The following is a 20,619-nucleotide window of genomic DNA, read 5'->3' on the forward strand; positions in this document are numbered from 1 at the left end:
AAACAGCAACAGGTTAAGTTGGAGTGTTACAAGTAGAGTCAATATCCACATTCTACACAATCCTTATAACTCTTATTTCTCAGACAGCAACATTTTATTGAAGATTGTGATGGGAATTCCAGTATCAGTTATGAGATACAACAAGATGTCAATCTATCATCTATAACTATCATCTCTAGTAATAGGGAAATAAAGCCTCAGAGTAAAAGGGCTTATTGAACAAGGTTAGCTTGGTGTAGAACGTACAATGTACACCCTCTTTTGTGCATGTCAGAGTAGGCACCAGGAGAGCTTCCTGTATGGCCTGAAGTATTTAATAGTTTTAACAGTAAAGTTAGTGTGATCCTTATAGTTTAATAAGAATGCTACTAAAGGAATATTCTTATTTACACATTCATACAGAATCTAAGGGAATTTTCTTCTATATTAATTATTAATATCTAGTAAGTTAGCAGATGGTTTTAAGATACTTGACAAGCCCTTTAGAAAAACATATTACATATCATATACTTTATTCCACACGAGGGCCTCCTCAGAAACATGAGAAGGTTTGTGTAACATTTATTCTTTTTATTGGATATTTTAAAATTTACATTTCAAATGTTATCCCCTTTCCCAGTTTCCCGTCCATAAGCCCCCTATCCCATCCCTCCTCCCCCTTCTTCTATGAGGTGTTTTCCCCACCTATCCACCCACCCCTTCCTGCCTCCCTAACCTGACATTCCCCTACACTGGGGGATCCAGCCTTGGCAGGATTAAGGGCTTCTCCTCCCATTGGTGTCCAACAAGGCCTTCCTCTTCATTTTGTGTGTATGAGGGTCTGAACATATAAATCTGAGTACCATGTGTATGCAGTGCCTTTGGGGCCAGTAGAGGGCGCTGATGCCCTGAGGCTGGAAGTGCGAGAAGGCGGGTGCTGGGAATTGAACCAGTCTCTTAGAAGAGCAACCCGTGAGTTAGCCCCAATACAAGCTCCTTCTCATGTATGTGTCTCTACTAACAAGGTGGACACACAGAGCTTTCTAAGTTTCCCACATGACCTTTCATAATTCCTCTTTCCTGTCTCTTTTTGCCAACCTCACCCACTCTCAGTCAACTGCTGACCCTTCTGCTAGTACGAGCTAGCTATCAATGGATTACTTCTCTAGGATTTTGTGTAACTGGAATTATAAAAATAGTTTTTGCCTTGTCTCTTTTACTCAGTATAATTATTTCCAGACTTATCTATATTTTTCCAAGTCAGCAATTCATTCTTTTTACTACTGAATAGAATTCTATCACATGAGCGTATAGTGTTTTTTTCTGTGTTCACTTATTGATGATATAAAATAGTCTATTAAAATATAGTTGTTGGGCTGGAGAGATGGCTCAGTGGTTAAGAACACCCGACTGTTCTTCCAGAGGTCATGAGTTCAATTCCCAGCAACCACATGGTGGCTCACAACCATCTGTAAAGAGATCCGATGCCCTCTTCTGGTGTATCTGAAGACAGCTACAGTGTACTTATATATAATAAAATAAATCTTTAAAAAAAAAATGCTTGTTGTTTAAAATATAGTTGTTATGAACTTTGGTTATTAGTCTTTCTATAGACATAGAGTCATTTCTCTTAAGTAAAAACTCAGGAGTAAGTTGCTGGGAAAAGAATTTTGAAAGAAACCAGTGGGCAAGTTTTTCACAATAATTTTACCACAGTACACTCTTACCAGCAGCTTATGCCGACAACGGGAAGTATTTTATCAGATTTGTAAATGTTCCATAGCTTTTTTTAAAAAAAATACTCTCCAGATTCTCTTTGGAAGATAAGTTTTATTTCATTCTTAATATTTTATTGAAGTTGAATCTTTCAATATTTTCTTTGATAGATTGTACTTTTGCTATTTTATGTAAGGACTATTTTTCCAGGATCACAGAAATTTTCTATTGTTTCTGAGTAAACATTACAGCTTGGTATTTTAGATTTGAAATGGTACATGGTGTAGGTCAAAGGCATGTCTTTGATGTGGGTATCTAGCTTTTCCAGTGTCCTTTGTTGAAGAGAGTGAACTTTACCTTAAAATGCCTTTGCTCTTGGTCTTGTGTGGGCCACAAAAATGTGCGTTTACTTCTATGTGTTCTCTGTGTCAATGTATGTGTCTATATTTGCCAGTAAAACCTGACTTTATTACTGCATCTTTGTGGTAAGTCCTGAAATTGGGTGGGTCCTAGTGACTTTATACTTTTTGAAATCTGAGTTGGGAATTCTAGGCTCTTCAAGTGATCATATATCATATACATATATGTGTATATACACACATATATTATATACATATATTATCATATATTTGTATACATATATTATATAATATACATCTATGTATACACATATATATACATATATTATATTATATATATATATAATGGGGCATGTAACTATGATTGGGTTTGTTTTAAAAATCTATTCCTTTGGATTTGCTATATAATTAGATTATCTGAGAATAAAGACACCATAGGTTTTTATTTGGTTTTTAGAAGTAGGTCCCTTTGAAGACCCTATTGTTAAAGACATCATATACCTGAGTCATTGAACATGGAGAAATCTAACTGCTATTCAACTGGACTACCTTTACTGGCTACCTTTCAGTGTTGGAAGGTTCTGTTCATGCTACTGTGGGGAAAAGACAGTTATCAAGCTTACCTAACTCTGAACCCTGTGAGCTCCAGGATTAACCTTTCTGGCAAGACTTATTCACCTGTGCACAGCTGAGGGAATGCTATGGGAGTAACTAGTTTTTTTAAGTGGATTGAGGCCCAGTCCATGAAATGAACCTATCCCCAAGACTGTCAATGGGGCCCAGAACCTAAGGATAGCTAGGTCACAGGCCCCAGGGGGAAATCCACCACTATTATTCTGGGAAATCAACACAGCAGTAAAATGACTCCTACTGACTTATTGCTATATCCATGGATCAATACATCACTCAGCCTTCATCAGAGAAGCTTGCAGATGGCAATTAGTACAGAGTTTCGCAGCTGCTCAACCTACAGAAAAGGAGAGTGGAGAGCGCTCAGCTTTAAATGGATGTCTCATGTATCAAAGCCCTCTCCTCACGGGCCTATGAGGAAGAGGGGTCAGAAAGACTGTAAAAGCCAGGGATAGTAGATGACTTCAGGGAATGTTTCTTAGACATAACAGGGTATGCATACATGCATACACACACACACACACACACACACATACACACATACTTATGCATGAAGACACACATAGATACACACAGACAGACAGACAGACACATACACAAACAGACACACAGCCTCAGAACTGTTTGTTTATTTTTTTAAATAGTATACTGTAGCTGTCTTCAGACACACCAGAAGAGGGCGTCAGATCTCATTTACAGATGATTGTGAGCCACCACGTGGTTGCTGGGATTTGAACTCAGGACCTCTGGAAGAGCAGTCAGGGCTCTTAACCACGGAGCCATCCTTGTTTTTGAGAAAGGGTTTGTTTGTGCAACCCTGGCTGTCCTGGAATTCACTTTGTAGACTGTGGGACTGTGAGAGGTAACCTGGTCCCCGGGTGAACTAAGGCTAGAAGCCCCTGAGACCCTAAAGGGACAGTAGGAACTTTGCCTGCTCCTGGGCACCGGGCCTCTGTCATTAGCTTCAGTCTTCCACGGAAGAGCAATGCCCAAAGCCTTCCACATGAGGCTTTCCAGATGAGGAAAAGAGAGTGACCTGAGGTCATGTAGGCTCAAGACAGATCTCCAAGCTAATGAGGTACACAGAGGCCTGAAGCTTAGCCAATAAGCTTTCCTTCCCATTCATGCCTCCCTGCAAAAGGCATTTAATCCCAGGCCACCCTGAGAAGTGGGGTATGGTTTCACATCTATTTTCCACCACACCCATAAACGATTCAAAACCATAGACTGCCTCTTTTCATCGAGATCCTCAGTGGGGAGCCATAGAGAAGGCCTTTGCCTATAGCTGCCTTGTAATCTCCAGCAGAAGGCCTCTCTGCACTCCCAGCCACGACTGCCACCAAGTCCAAACTTGCTGCCTGCCATCAAGCCAAGGACTCTATGTGGGACCGGCTGGACTTCCCTCCCCCGCCCCCTCCCCGTAGATCCAGCCTGCGGGCCCAGATTCCATTCTCAGCTCTTCCACAACTTCCAGCAGCGCCTGGGTGTCCAAGAGCCCGAGAACCCCACTGCTTCAGGCCTGAGGACCCCTGTGCCAGCTCCAGCTGCCCCATGCCTCAGACTGTGCTCTCTCGACCCTGAACAACAGCATCAAGTAAGCACAGTCAAACTTTCCACATCCCACCTCACTGAGCAGCCATGCCCTGTGGTGGAGCAAATGCAGAACCCAAAACCCTACAGTAGACCAGGGCTGGCCTGGAACTCAGTGATTCGACCTCCTCCGTCTTCTGAGTGCCACCAAGCCTAGCTGAATCCTTTGATTGTAATGTTGCTTCTTTGAACAAATTTCACTGTCTACTACAGCACTTTTTAAAATGGGCTATTTTATCTTTCCTTTCATAAGCTACTTTACCGTATGATGTATTTTGATCCACAGTGTTTCTTATCATCTTGTTCCTTATAAATATTCTGACTTAATAAATTTCATATATACAGGAGTTATGTTTTTCTAGAAAACCATGACTGACAGAGTAAGTCCCAGGTATTCACACAGCTACAAGCTGGAGACATCAGATCCTCTACACATGGACCTCACTGTCGACGACACAGCAGTCTAGAGCAATCAAGTGAAGAACAAGGCCCACCCTGGAGGGTATCATTCATACCCTAACAACTAAGGGAGCACACTCCCTGGCAGTCTCAAGTTAAGGCTTCCTTTCCTTCTGTGGGAAGGGAGGTTTAAACTTTACTCTCTGGTGTGTGTGTGCGGAGGTGGGGGGGGGGGAGTCAGAGGACAACTTGTAACAGTTAGTTCTTTCTTTCTACCACGTGTCAGGGTGTCAGGGATCAAAATCAGGTCCTCGAGCTTGGCAGAAAGCTCCTTTACCCACTGAACCACCTCACTAGCTGGGAAGGGAGAGACTGTCTCAATTCCTCTATAGACAAGGATGATCTTGAACTCCTAATCTTCCCGCTTCCCCTCCTGAGCTCTGGGATTACAGACGAGCATCACCATCTGGTTATATGTGATGCTGCGGACTGAACCCAGGGCTTGGTGGATGTTAGGCAGGCACTTTTCCAACTGAGAAGCCTCTCCAGCCCAAAGTTTCTTTTGTTTCAGCAGACAAAACTTGCCCCTGAGTGCTTTCAACCACTGGTTTACTGGGAGCAAATTACAAAGGAGACAAGGATATCTTTGTATAATTTGCTGACAGGGTGCTTGTTTACATTATAGAAGTCGTGTAGGTCTCTACCCTACACACATGCTCTTTATGGTTCATTTCTTGGCAGCGCTCACCACTTGGATTTAAGCATCCTTCCTTCCAAGACCACCAAACACACTCAGTGTGCCCATTATGCGACAATCTGTTCTAAGCGTTAGAGGCCCAGTGGGGAGCATGACAGACAAGGTCCCTATGGTCACAGGCTTTGCATTGGGGGACCCTGGCTAGGCTAGCTGCTCTTGGTGCCAAGATGATGTCAGCGTTCTGGGTTTCACAGCTCTGGTTACAGGGGATGAGACTCTAGGCAGGAGGCTGCTTACCTGTTCTTCCTGCAGCGGATTGTGAAAGCCAGAAAGAAAAGCACCAGAAGTAGCCCACAGCTGAGAAAGGTCCAAATAACACCCAGGAGGGCAGGAGACAGTGGGGAGATGTCCGCACTACCATGCTGGGAGTCGGTCTGGAGGTAGACAAAAAAGAGAAGTGGTTAAGAATGAAGGATCACACCTTTACTCTAAGCACTCACACTCATGTGGCAGAGGCAGGTGGATCGCTGAGATCCAGACCAGCCTGGTCTCCAGAGTGAGTTTCAGGACAGCCAGGGCTACACAGGGGAACAAAACCAAAACCAAATAAAAGAATAAAGGCTCTACAGACAGCACCAAAGCAGGGCAATGTTTGTCCTACGTGGGCAGTTCCTCCTCCTCCCTCTTCCTCCTCCTCCTCTTCTTCCTCCTCTTCCTCCTTTTCCTCCTTCTTTTCCTCCTCCTCCTTTTCCTCCTCCTTTTCCTCCTCCTCTTCCTCCCCCCTCTTCCTCCTTTTCTTCCTCCTCCTCTTCCTCCTCCTCTTTCTCTTCCTCCTCTTCCTCTTCCTCCTCCTTCTCATCCTCCCCCTTTTCCTCCTTCTCCTCCTCCTCTTCTTCCTCCTCCTCTTCCTCCTCCTCCTCTCCCTCCTCCTCTTTCTCCTCTTCCTCCTCTTCCTCCTCCTCTTTCTCCTCTTTCTCCTCTTCCTCCTCCTCTTTCTCCTCTTTCTCCTCTTCCTCCTCCTCTTTCTCCCCCTCTTCCTCCCCCTCTTCCTCCTTTTTCTCCTCCTCCTCTTCCTCCTCCTCTTTCTCTTCCTCCTCTTCTTCCTCCTCTTTCTCCTCCTCCCCCTCTTCCTCCTCCTCTTCTTCCTCCTCTTCCTTCTCCTCCTCTTCCTCTTCCTCATCCTTCTCCTCCTCTTCCTCCTTCTCCACCACAACCGCCACCAACACCACTACCATCAAATCCACCACCACCACCACCACCACCACCACCACCACCACCACCACCACCATGCCTGCCACTGTATACATGTTTTGCACCATGGCTGCTCACTTACAATGGTTGTCTTGCAAAGATCATGAAGGGGTCTCCGATCCAGCTCTTGGCCAGGAAAACTGTCACAGAATTCAGAGCAGTTGATTTCTGGCTCCATGTCACCACATGCCCCTCTCTGGGCATCTACTCAGTCTTAGCTACTCCCGGTCAAGGATGGGACCATTCACTGAAGCTCAGAAACAACTCCAGTCTTTCTGCCAGAGGCTTCATCTCAGAGCCGCCCCCAGATTCCAAATCCTCCGGGGTTTAAAAAGAAAATGGATCCAAGTAGAAGTGAAGGGTTGTCTCATCAGTCTCCCTTGTCAGACGTACTTGAAGACCAGATGGTCTTCAGCTGGGCCCTCGCTGCCAGGGAGTACCACATGATCAAGAGTGGGTATCTCAGGTCACAGGATAGATCCTGGTTCACCACCAGAGGGCAGTCAGCGCTCCAAGTGCTCCCACACTGGGCCCTGGAGGGAAGCAATTGGACCGGCTAACAAACAGGCACGCACAGGCTTAAAATAGTTTTACTATCTTAATTTATACAGGGTTATATTCAATCATGTGTAGGTATAAGCTTTTAAATGTCACAATAGTTTAAAACAGAAAATGTCTTAACGCATACATTTAAAACCCATTGCACTAGATACTTTAGGAACAGATAAAGTACATCTCATAATTTCTAGGTAAACATCTCTGCGTTTTCTTAAATCTTCTAATGGCCAAGCTCTTTCAAAACCTTACTTTAGATTCCTAAGGCACATCATCCCCTTTTCCCAAAGGGGGAATCTCCAAAATTCACGTCCTAAGATCTCTCCACACAGTTCCTCGCTTAAGCTCTGTTTGACCCTAGGGGTTCTGTGATCAAGAGCCCATATTGTCTCTTGTCTCTCAGAATGAGGAAGAACCTTCCATGTCCAGACAGCCAGGTTTCCCAAAACGTGTACTGGTTTTTATCTAATTATTTATTTTTAAAATTTAATTGATTTTTTTCTTACTTATTCACTTTGTCTCCTGGTCACTCCCTCCCACAATCCTTCCCCCACCCCATCCTCTTCTCCTCTGACCAGGTGGGACCCCTTGGTATTCCCCCACCCTGACACTTCAAGTCTCTTTGAGTCTAGGTGCTTTCTGTACCATTGAGGCCAAACAAGACAGCCCAGCTAGAAGAACATATCCCACATACAGCTTTCGGACAGCCTCCGTTCCAGTAGTTTGGAACCCATATGAAGACCAAGTGGGCATTTGTAACATATATGTAGGAAGGCCTAGGTCCAGCCTGGGTATATTCTTTGGTTGGTGGTTCAGTCTCTGAGAGCCCCAGGGGTCCAGGTTAGTTGACTGTTGGTCTTCCAGTGGAGTTCCTATCCTCCCCTGGACCCATGTACTGGTTTTTAAATTGTCAGAGTCATGGAGCTTCGATGGGCTAGTCGGATTCAAGGGAGAGGGGCTGGGTAACTGACTGAGGAGATGTTATTCCTGTCAGAAAATATTCATAATATAAATACTGTGATCCGAAGAGAAGCCAAGGCAGACACCTGTAGTCTCGGTGCTTGGAAGGCTGAGCTGGATAGGCAGGAGTTGACCAGCCTGGCTACCAAGCAAGATGTGAGGAAGAGAGGGAGGGGAGAAAAGAGAGAAGTGGGTGGGGCCCGTGATCCATGGGTCTCAGACTGGACACGCCTGAGTCTTATCCCTACTTTTTAAAACCAATTCATCCTTTAATAGAAAAACAAAACAGATTTGGGGTTCATCGAGGGAATGTAAGGGGTTGCCATTTCTGCTTTGTGTTTTTTAAAAGCACCCAGAATAGTGTGTGTGTGTGTGTGTGTGTGTGTGTGTGTGTGTGTGTGTGTGTGTCTGTGTGTGTGTGGACAAATAGTAATTGCTACTAATCAGTAGTCACTGAACACTAAACCCACGGTTAAAACAGAGCAATTGTGACAGGTGCCGAGTGTCGTCTGGAGTCTGTACTTAGCCTGAACAATGTAGCGCCAGGTGTGGCCCAGTCACTGGCCTCTACCGTGTTCCTGAATTATTTACCAGCTTCATGACAGAGCAATCACAAGAAAATTAGAGTCCGCTGCCTCCCATCAAGCGTTTGAATTCTTGTGCTGCCTGGACAGATGACTGAATATAAAGTTAGGAAGCAAACAAGGCATGGCTCTCCGTATCCCGACTCCGTTGGAATTCCAATGGGAAGGGCTCTTTCTTTCTCTCTTCCTCTCTTTTCTTTCCAGCCACCCCCTACCTTACTACTGAGTATGCTAGCAGTGAGCCATCTCACAGACCACAGAGCAGACTACGTTATGATAGTCTGGAAGGACGCGTGTTTTCATAGTGTCTTCCCCAGCATATTGGTAAACCGAAGACCTAATTTTTGGCTTGATAACTCTTTGTCGTCTGGACCATCCTTTGAAGGGAGGATGTTTGGCAGCGGGCCTGGCACTCTCCAACCAGTTCCATCAGCTACAATCATTGCCAACTGTGCCCGGCGTGTGCCAAATCGAGACTCCCTGGCATAGCGAGAAATTTGGTTCCTTTAAAAAACAGAGAAATGCTATGGGAATATGTTTTTTGTTTTAATCCCAGGTGTGGGAATATGGGGCTGCTTTGGACTGTCTACAGCAGCTGACTATGATGTGTCTCATGCTCTGACAGGGGCGTTATGTTGCCAGCTAAGGGTAGTTTACATTTGGCATTCTGGGGTCTCTTCAGAGGGCGTACAAATGTCAGAGGCTGGAACCATGGCTGCTGCTGCTCCTCTTCCTCCTGTGGCTGGTTGGTTGATGACAAAGGTCAAACTTGCCCCAAGGACTCCCTTAATCTCCAGGAAGTAGTCTAGCAAGATCAACACCCCCTTTCCCCTCTAACCTGCTTGCTTTCCTCCTACCTAGTGTTGGAAGGTTGAGAAGGGTTCGAGGAAGAAGAACTAATCACTTAGCCAAAAGTCTGGTTACACCCTGGTAAAGACACAGGCTACCTCATGTACTCAAAGGGACCCAGAGAAGCACAGCTTTGGAAGCTAAGTTAAGAAACCCTCTGGTCCATGAATATCCAGTGTGGGAACCTATAGACTATGATATTGGGTTTCCACATGGGGCAGGTATACAGTCCCAAAGATGGCACTCGGTCACAGAAATTCACAAGTGCCAGTGTCACGGTGTTGACACACTCCTGGGCTCAAGTTCTGCAAGGGTGAAGGGCTCAGCCATTGAGAACTGCTGCAGGCCTCGGTGTTGACTGACTGGGGCAGGGGCAGTCAGAGAGGGTAATGGAGAGGCATCAGATCATCTGATAGAGTTAGAACCAAGGCTCAAGGAGTAAAGTCTGCCAAGTCTTTCATAAAGCAAACCCACTCCCACATCCCCACCCATAGACCCCCCCACCTGGGGATGCTATGCTAATGTTACACACAGGAGCAGACCCAACACCATGTGCTTACAATGTATTTAACAGACACTACAGAATTATTTTCCAATTGTTTTATGGGGCTTTTCAATAGTCTTACAGTCTATTTATTAACCTGTTTTAGTTTTTATTATAAATAATCCTATTATTTTCTGGTGGTTACATGACCACCATCTATTAGCAAGTTAAATAACTTGCAATTCATAGAACTTCTGCTACTGCCCGGGAAGAATTCACTACTATGAGAATTGCTTTACTCCTGTGAACGACTTAAAAACCAGACAAAACATATGAAGCAAATTTTTTTTTCAGACATTGGGCAATAGATCATAGGAGACATTCTGCCTGAAGGCAGATTCTGGGGTGGGGCACAAAGAGAAAGAATCAAACCAAACAGAAACTAGATATCTTGCTGAGGTGGGGGGAGGGAGGGAGTTTAGGGGTGTTGGGATGGTGTAATTTTTCTTCTTTTCTTTTTTTTTTTTTCGGAGCTGGGGACTGAACCCAGGGCCTTGCGCTTGCTAGGCAAGCGCTCTACCACTGAGCTAAATCCCAACCCCTGGGATGGTGTAATTTGTACGACAGTGTAATGGAGAAGAGAAGGTGCCGAGGAAGAAAGAGAGAGGGTTTGGGGAATCTGAAGGAAGACCCAGTCTTTCTGAGCTCAGATCTTTGCATGGGTGCAAGAACTCTCTACTTAGAGCTGAAGAAGGAGCTGCTGGCAGGCAGCAGCCAGGCAATCCCTAGAGCTGCAAGCACACAGTGTTCCAGCAGCCAGAGTAGAGAGACTCACGCTGTGCAGAACGCTGAAAGCATCTTCAGGAAAGGCACACTTTAATAGTTGAACTGAATTAACCATAGTTGTAAGGGTCCTCAGGCTGGCCCTAACAATGCTTCCGAAAACACAAAACCCATGAAGGATGGGAACAATTCACAACGAATTCATCTCTTTCAACAACACAACCCAACTCTTCTGGAGCAACACAGCAGGGTCTAACAGTCAACCACATAAAACTAGAGATGTCTATCATCCAGGAGCTGGAGACATGGCTCGGCTGGTAAAATGCTTGCTGCACAAACATAGGACCTGGGTTCAATCCCCAGCATCCACGTTTGTTTGTTTTAAAGCCAAACACGGCAATGTACACTTATTTATTTACATAATTATTTTATGTGCATTTTTTCGTGTTTGGCCTGCATGTATGTCTGTGTGACGGATCCACTAGAACTTGAGTTACAGACAGTTGTGGGCTGTTATACGGGTGCTGGGAATTGAGCCCCGGTCCTCTGGAAGAGCAGCTAAGGCTCTTAGCCACTGACCCACATGTCCAGCCCCCAGCAATGAACTCTTACAATCCCAGCACTGGGGAAGTGGACAGGAAGATCCAGCCAGTGCAGTGGGATTTGTAGGCTTAGGGTTAAGGAGAGACTCTGTCTCAAAGAGTAAAGTGAAAGAAAATTGAAGGAGACATGCTAGTCAAGCTCTGGCCTCTTCGTGTGCATGTATACACATTTATACATACGTGCCCCACATGAACACGTGTGTACAAATACACACACAAACACATGCAACATCCAATAAACATGCCAAGTATTTAACGATAAAAATAAATATGGCCCGAGGATATAAAAGTAATAAATATGCCTCACGAATATAAAAGTGTAAAATACAGTTTGATGGAAACAGATAACAGGAATGACACAGACGGCCCGAAGAGACCTTAAAGCAACCGCTATACACAGACAGGTTTTTCATCAGAACACCTGAGACGGCTCGGGAAACGATACAAAGAAGAGCTGAACAGAACCCCTCAGATAAAAATAGAATATCTGAAATAAAATATCCTAGGTTAGACACTGTAGAAGGAAATGCTGGCTAACTTAAGGACTTAGCAAGAGAAAATACACACAATGAAGCATGGCAGGGAAATGGTGAGCATCGCGATGTCTGGACATGGGTGACTGCTGTTCCAAGGGGAGAGGGTGGGGACAGTTTGAAAGAAAGAGCCCAGAAGCTATGAGAACTAGGCACTGTAAGCAATGGGCAGTTTCTGGATGAGGGAGAGACAGTTTTTTTTTTTATAAGGTGTGATCCCTGGTAGATGGTCCTGTGCCCAGGTATATATAAGCAGCTGAAATTTGACTCGCTGGGATAGATCTATCTGTCTGTCTGTCTGTCTGTCTGTCTGTTTATCTATCTATCTATCTATCTATCTATCTATCTATCTATCTATCTATCTTTCTATTCATCTATCTATCTCTATCCTTTTATCTATTTATCATCCATTTATTTATCTCTGTGTGTGCCTGCGTGTGTGTGCGCGTGCATGCGTGTGTGTGTGTGTGTGTGTGTGTGTGTGCAAGCATATGTGTATACAGAGGACATAAAGTTGGGAGTTAGGGTGGATCTGGTAGGAGTGGGAGGAAGGAAGAATTGTGAACGTAACCAAAATGCTTTGAATGCATATATGAAATTCTGAACAATTAATAAAAACATATTTTAGAAAAGAAATGCCAAGCTAGGCAGTGGTGGCTCTCCCTTTAATCCCAGCACTCAGGAAGCAGAGGCAGGTGGATCTCTATGAGTTCAAGGCAGGCCTGGTCTACAGAGTGAGTGAGGACAGCCAAGGCTACACGGAGGAACCTTTTCTTGAAAAACAAGAAGTGCCAGAGGGAAGTCTTTGTGCCAAAGTAAAATGGTACCCGATCGAAATGTGGAATCCAAAGAGATGGACAAGGTAAATTCAACTGTGTGGCTATTTCTTCCAGATTAAAACATGGAGGGGGAGGGAGACGTATAGGCTCATGAAACTCACAAGAAACCCAGAGTCAGGAGGCTTAAGAAACTTACAAGACTCACTGGAGAGAAAAGACTCTGAAGGCCTGTACCTAAGGTTCTATGTGCACAGTCATTTGATTAACTGCAGGCTGGGCAAGCAGCCCAGCAGCAGCGTTCACGAGTTGTCACCCAGGGTGAGGTGGGTTTTGCTTCAGCTCCCCAAGTTACCATGAGCCTAAGGGTGGCCCTTTACTCATGCTCTGTAAGTAATTGATAGGCTCCTTGGTTCCCACACTGGACTTGGATGGAAATATTAACTTGCACAGTCCATGCCTACCCTTTCTGGGGTAAATAGAAATAGTCTCCCCAGAAAAAAGTACCACAGTAACGGGAAAAGGTTATTTTTAAAGATATGCCTACAAGCACATATGTTAGGAAATGTGCGAGTGTTGAATTGTCCTTTACATTCAAACCACATATATTTTCTATTTCTCAAACAGTCACGTTGGATCTCATTCTCCCTTTCAGTTGAGTATGGTCCTGCCTTACTAATAATACAGTGGGATCATGACAGGCCTGGGAACTCAGTTCAGAGGGAAGGAAAGTAGTGGTCTAGTATGTCCTGGGCTGTAGGTTTCAGTGTCAGCACCACCCACTAAAGCATAACAAACAAACTTGGATGTTCTCACAGATCTCCATGACAGCGAACTCTCTCCCCCTGTCCCATTTTCTTTCTCCTTTCTCTGTCTGTCTCCTCCATCTCTGTCTCTCTGTGTCTCTCCCTTCCCCTCTCCCTCCCCGACACCCCTCAAGAGGCCTTGCTTCCAGAATGCATACAATTTTTTTGAGTTGTAACATGGCAGTCTCTGTCGGAGACATCTGGAAGACAGCGGTGACTAAAAGAAAGACCTCTTCCACCACAGAGCGTCAGTAGGGAAGTTGAACAACGACCAACAGGGGCAAGACACAAGTGAGACGTTATCTTCAAAACTATGGAGGACGATGGAGGAAAAGGCAGAGCAGGGAAAGAGCATTTGAGACGATCAGAAGGGTTATGGGGAGATCTCAAATGAGGTGGGTCGTATTTTCCTCATGAGCCTATGTCTGAGCCTAAAAAACAAAATCCAAGTCCAATCCTGCCAGGAAAACTATATTATAGCTTTCCACAATAAAAGCTTCTCTGTTGTCACGTGGAACAAGAATGGCACCGGTGAGGACAGAGTCACTGGGACTGGGTAGTGTGAGTCAACAGCAGAACACTCCCTAGTGGGCCTGGAGCCCCGCATTCCATCTCCAGCAAACGCGCACACGCACGCACACACGCACGCATGCACGGTGGCGCACACACATGCACGCACGGTCACGCACACGCACGCACGCACGGTGGCGCACACACACGCACGCACGCACGGTCACGCACACGCACGCACGCACGCACACTTGCGCACACACACATTCCACTTGACTGTAAAAAGATCAAGAACTGCTTCTTCCTAAAGTCTGCGGGAACTCTACACCCCACATTCCTGGTTCCTAAACAGTCATCCCAGGTCCTGCGGACAGAGGTTATGTGGGAATCAGAGGGGAGGGTAGTTTAACAGCAAAACGATTCCGCGGTGGGTGGGACAGGGGAGGGGCATGACTTAGCCGCTGTGGATCGTGGAGGATGCGCGCAAAGGGATGCGATCCATGACCGCATTCGTGAACTTGACCCCTACTCTTTGATCTCCGTGTTTCCAAACCTCTGTCCCTCTGTCCTGGCTGTCTGCCGAGGCTCTCCCTATAGGCTCCAGAACGTTTTTGCTGGATACCTCAGGACGCCCACTCTGTCTTTTAGTTTCACATTCACAGTAACTTTTTCCTGGACTGAACTTTACCCTTTTACTACACTGCTTAAAATGTTCAGGCTGCTTGGTAGACAGACTTACAGGGTAGCAGACTGAATGGATTGGATTCCCAAAAGTTCCAGTAAAAGTGTTTATAAACAATAGGAGTCTTGTTTTGTGTGTGTGTGTGTGTGTGTGTGTGTGTGTGTGTGTGGTCTGTTTACTTTCGTTTTGTGTATTTTACTTTATTTTATGAGTGTTTTGCCTGGATATATGTATGTTCAACACATGCATGCAGTGCCCAGAGAGACTAGAAGAGAGCATCCGATGCCCACAAGATGATTGTGAGCATTGATGTGAGTGCTGGGAACTGAACTCTGGTCCTCTGCAAGAGCATTGGGTGTTTTCGACATCTGAGTCAGCTTCCCCTCTCCTGCTGGGCTAATAAGTGACACTGTAGAAGGCAGCCTGGTCTGAATTTAAGCCCCAGCTTCATACGACTCTGATGGTGCTCACTTGGGCCAGGACTTTTCCAACTCTTAGCTGCCAGCTCAGTGACATAGGACTCTGTGCTCCAAGGGATTGTTGGTGTTAAATAATATCACATATAGTGCATGTGCAAAAGTCTTCAATAAATGTCGACCTCTCATTTCCACAGTCTAGAAGCGTCATCTATACAGAGCTTGAGGGAAGACATAACCAAGGTTATCTACCCATCCATATTGTTTCTCTAAACTTTCCTAATAGAACCCAGGTTCTGGATCGTTCACATTTCTTCTATCACGAAGAGTAATGATCTTTTCCTGCTGTATTTAAAACCAGCTTTTATAAGAATAATGGATTGCAGACCCCGGGAGCAGAGATGGCATTGTTTAATTCAATGAGCATTGATTAACATTATCTGCTAGTCGCTGTGCTAAGAAGTAAACATGCACCTGGGACCAACCAACAGTGTTGCTCAAGCATCTCACACACTACCTATTAGGCTCCTCCCAGGAACCTAGCAACAGTGACCTAGCAACAGTGACCTAGCAACAATCTGCATCATCACCTGCCTCCAGGTGCAAGGCAACCTGGCATATGAGAGAGACTGTTGGACTACCCCAGCTCTTTCTCCATCTCCTATTTTCTCTCTTTCCCCACCTCTTTGTCCTCCCCTCCCTGTTCTCTCCCTCTCCCTGTCCCTCCCCCTCCCTCCCTCTCTCTTCCCATGTGTTCCTGGCTGGGCTCTTTCTCTTCTTCTTCTCTCTCTTTCTGTCCTTCTCTGTCCCCCTTTCCTCTGCCTCTACCCCTTTCCAGGTACTCACTCTTCTCCCTTTCCCAATAAACTTTATTTATACTAGGTCTGCTACATGGCGTGATTGTTCAGCCCTCCAAGTTGTTTCCACCGCTGCTGCATTACACTGCATTATACTGCCGTTCTACAAAAACATAACCCTGCCTGTTACACACAGTAGGTAAAGCAGTACCTGCATGCTGACATGATCCAAAGATTCTTGGGTTGCAATATTGCTTGCAATACTCGGCAGATCTCCTGATTTCAGAGACCTACCCTGAAGTGCTAGCTCTCAGGTACAAGTAAGCACAATCATGGAACAGGCCTATAAGTCTCTCCTGCCTCACAGTAGGATCCGGGAGACCCTGTCCTATTCCACAAACTCGGGCTCAATGATTGAAAAGGAAAAAAGGGCACCATACAAAAGCCTACCTTGAGAAGGCTAGGCAGATTCCATGACAGACTTCAAATTGGCAGTTAAGGAGACTAGGCCTAAAAAGTGGGCAATCCCAGGCAAGTCAGTTACTAATAGAAAAAACAAAAAACAAAAAACAAAACAAAACAAAAAAACCCAAGCTCCATCCTTCGTGCCCAGGTAATGGAATGCCCCAGCCACCTGGCCTGAAGCTAGGATGGGTCAGCAGCAGTTTCCAGACTTCCTCATCTACTTCCTCAGTAACAGTTTCCAGACCCCCCAGCAAGTTTCCAGCCCCTACATTGTGGTAATGGAATGTCCGTAGAGATGGACCCAACAGATTAACATAGAGGTCACCTGCCCCGGAATTCCCTAACGTGCTTTAAATCAGGCCTGCAAGTTCACTCGGTTGTCTTTCTCTATCTTGGTAATGGAGAGACCCCAGCACATTGTATTTCTTCAGAATAAAACACTCATTGCCTTTACATGCTATCTGAGTCCAGGCTATATCATTCTTTAGTGAACATGGATCCTTACAACCCAGTAGCATTTTAGATACGATTATGCAAATTATATGTGCACGATTTCCAAAACAAAAAGTCAACAAATGTCAATTAGTGCTCATGAACATGTGATAAAATTCTCATTTGAAAACCGTTCAGGGCCACAGATAAATCACACCTGGCTGCCCTCTTTTAAGGGAAACCTGCTCTGGGGTACCGAATGCTGTTTCTCCTCAGCTGAACAGTCAGGTGTCCTAACAAACCAGGATTCTGACAGCTGCAGGACCAGAGAGAATGAATGGAGCCGAAGGCTTTGGATCTGGGTTTTGGGCAGCTCGGGTTTTGCCTGTTGCAGCAGAGACCCTGGGCCCTCAGTACTCAGATCACAGGCTGAGCGGCTTCATAAAGCTGTTGTGCTAACATAACACAGTGACCCTGGGCCCCTGGCTAAAGGACACTTGTGAGGATGCCACACAGCTGGGTGAGGGTCACCCTGTTCTGCTACATAAAGGCATGTAAATGTCAAAGCCTTTGGAACCCAGGGACTCGGCCCAGAAAGCCTTTTGGCATGAATCTTGCAAGTGAGCTCACATGCCGTCTGTGAATTCCAGTTTGGTCTGTATTTAGGTTTCCCTAAACTGCAGCTCAGTATTGCTCTGCACTACACATCCCCGGTGTGAGCTCCTTGAGGGGAAGATGAGAATATAAACCATCAACACACCGGCCCTTCTCTAGTCACATCCATAAACTACACTAAACCTAGCTAGAACGCAGGGATTTCTCCTCTTCTTTGTCCCTCTTGTCCCCTTGTCTGCCTCTTCTCAGCATCCTCCTGGTCCTCCTCATCCTCCTCGAACTCCTAGTCCTCATCCTACTCTTCCTCCTCCTCCTGGTCCTCATCAATCTCTTCAGCCTTTTCTTCCTCCTGGTCCTGGTCCTCTTCCTGGTCCTGGTCCTCTTCCTGGTCCTGGTCCTCCTCCTCCTGGTCCTGGCCTCCTCCTCCTGGTCCTGGCCCTCCTCCTCCTGGTCCTGGTCCTCCTCCTGGACCTCTTCATCCTCCTGGTCCTCCTTATCTTCCTGGTCCTCTCATTCTTTTCCTCTTCCTCCTCCTCCTGGTCCTGGTCCTCCTCCTGGACCTCTTCATCCTCCTGGTCCTCCTTATCTTCCTGGTCCTCTCATTCTTTTCCTCTTCCTCCTCCTCCTGGTCCTGGTCCTCCTCCTGGACCTCTTCATCCTCCTGGTCCCCCTCATCCCCCTTGTCCTCATCCTCCTCATCCTCCTTGTCCTCTTTCTCCTCCTGATCCTCCTCATCTTCTTGGTCCTCTTGGTCCACCTCATACCCTTCTTTTCCCTCCTCCTTCCTTTGCCTCCTCCCCCTCCCCCTTTCCTCTTGCTCTGTTGCCTTGCCTGGCCTTGCATTCCAACAAGTTCTAAGAGCTGATGGCTGTCACTGATTGAAACTGTTCTATGAGAACTGAGTTCAGCATAAAAAAATACAGGACTCCATCAGAATTTGAGCTGCACAAACCCATGTCATAACTTATTGCAGGCTACTCTGACAAAGCTCATGTACACACACACATGCATCGAGCCTCTGGAGTTATTCTCGTCAATCAATTCCAGGGAAGTTGATTTAGAAATCCGACAACTAAGCCCTGTTGGTGCACGCCTTTAATCCCAGCACTGGGGAGGCAAGCAGATCTTTGAGTTCAAGTCAGCCTGGTCTAAAGAGTGAGTAACAGGACAGCCAGGACTATGCATAGAAAATCTACCTCAAACCACAAGCCTCCATCCCACACACACACAAAGAGAGGAAGAAAGAAAAAAGCAAGCAAGAAAGAAAGCAAGAAAGAAAGAAAGGGAAAAATTAGACAATTAAGCTAGTAAGAGAGCTGGCTCAGTGGTTAAGAGCACCTGGCTGCTCTTCCAAAGGTCCTGAGTTCAATTCCCAGCAACCACATGGTGGCTCACAACCATTTGTAATGGGATTTGGTGCCCTCTTCTGGTGTATAGGCATACATGCTGGCAGAATATTGTATACATAATAAATAAATCTTAAAAGAAAAACAAATTTAAGAGAGAGACAGAGAGACAGAGATAAAGAGAGACAGATAGACAGACTCAAAGAGATTTTAAGAACCAGAGGGGATGAAGATTAAGGCACGGTACAACGGACACACATCTGAACTCACGGAGACTGTGGCAGCAGGCACAGGGCCTGAGCTGGTCTGCACCTGCCATCAGGCTAGAGACTTGTTTGTTTCTTTGTCTGTTCTTAGTATTTCTTAGATGGCTGCTTATTTCCTGTGAGAGACAGAAAGGGTGTAGGTCTGAATAGGAGAGGAAGTGGGGAGGAACGGAAACTGTAATCAGATTTTATTATGTGAGAAAAATCTATTTTCAATAAAAGAAAAAAAAATCACCAAATCCATTCATGATTCTTAAATAGTCTCAGCCATACTTAAGAAGGTTATGAACTCTCTCCTAGAGAAAGCATCACATATACAATATTAAGTGGAGACCAGCAGCCCTGAACCTAGTTATTCCAACCGGAGATCCTCATTTTAAAGCACGACTCAGATGAAGCCAGGAGTAAAAACATTTAAATTAAGCAATTTGTTCGGTGCTCTCATGATACGAGTGTATCTTTGTGGCCACCCACAAATCGTGATGCACACAGATGATAAAGCCATGTTACCGATTAGAACAATTTAATGATAATCTTGAATCTGTCTTTTAATTGGAGTATTCTATTTACGTTAGGTAATTACACACGCACACGTGCTTAACAATCCACTAAGTTATGTGTTTTCTTCGTCCAATCTCATTTATGTTCTTTTTCTTGTATTTTCAAAAATGTTCCCCATTTCCATATCAGCTTTTAGGGAAAAAAAAAAGCCCCATTAAAACTGAGCTTGTGGGTTGGGGATTTAGCTCAGTGGTAGAGCGCTTGCCTAGCGAGCGCAAGGCCCTGGGTTCGGTCCCCAGCTCCGAAAAAAAAGGAAAAAAAAAAAAACTGAGCTTGTAACGTATGCATGTAATTTCAGCTAAGGCAGGAGGGTCACACAGTTGAAGTTAGCAAGCTTTCTACCCTGAGCCTCGGTCAAGCCCCAAGGTTGTCTTTGACTGTTTGCAGTATTAGGCACTTTCACACGAACTTTTCAGGAAATCAATTACTGAAAAAGGCATCTGGAATTACCATGGGACCGAATGGTATCTATTGTCAGTTAGGGGACAAATGACATCGATTTGGTTTATAGTTCTTTGTAGGTCTCATCGAAGCTTTTGTAAAGATGTCGGGTTTATATGGAAAAACAATTTTATTGCTTCATTGCCTGACTGGATGTCTTCCCGCTTCGCTTCTTGCCTTACCCCGGTAGCCAGGACCGCCAGCCCAACACCAACATTGATACTGAGCAGAAATAATGAGACTGGACATCCTTCTCTTTCGTTCCTGGTGCTGGTGGGAAGTACTTTCCATGTTAAATAGGGTATCAGATACAGGGTTTGCATAGGTTCTCTTTACCGAGTTAGGGAAGCTCTCTTCTGTCCTCAGTTTGTCAAGACTTCATACATAATAGCCTTAGGCTTTCCCTTTGTTATTGTTGTTTACTTTTTAGAAAGGGTCTTCCTCTGTAGTGCAGGCTAGCTTGAAACTCACCATGTAGCCCAGGTTATGTTAAAACTCACAACAATCTTTTTGCTTCACATTCTTGAGTTCTGAG

At 45.4% G+C, this 20,619-nt stretch overlaps 1 protein-coding gene across 1 annotated transcript in view; it reads right to left on the bottom strand.

The window, feature by feature from the left end:
- Gpr156 (G protein-coupled receptor 156) overlaps window positions 1–20,619 on the bottom strand; it is a 92,787-nt gene that overhangs the window by 59,276 nt on the left and 12,892 nt on the right. Inside the window, exons 2-3 of the mRNA NM_153295.2 lie at window positions 6,704–7,154; window positions 5,668–5,804 (exon numbers count right to left, since the gene is read on the bottom strand). Coding sequence (NP_695207.2) covers window positions 5,668–5,804; window positions 6,704–6,799 — 233 coding nt within the window. The 5' untranslated portion in view covers window positions 6,800–7,154. The remainder of the gene's footprint in view (window positions 1–5,667; window positions 5,805–6,703; window positions 7,155–20,619) is intronic.

The sequence above is a fragment of the Rattus norvegicus genome, chromosome 11, assembly GCF_036323735.1.
Source record: "Rattus norvegicus strain BN/NHsdMcwi chromosome 11, GRCr8, whole genome shotgun sequence".
Lineage (NCBI taxonomy): Eukaryota > Metazoa > Chordata > Mammalia > Rodentia > Muridae > Rattus > Rattus norvegicus.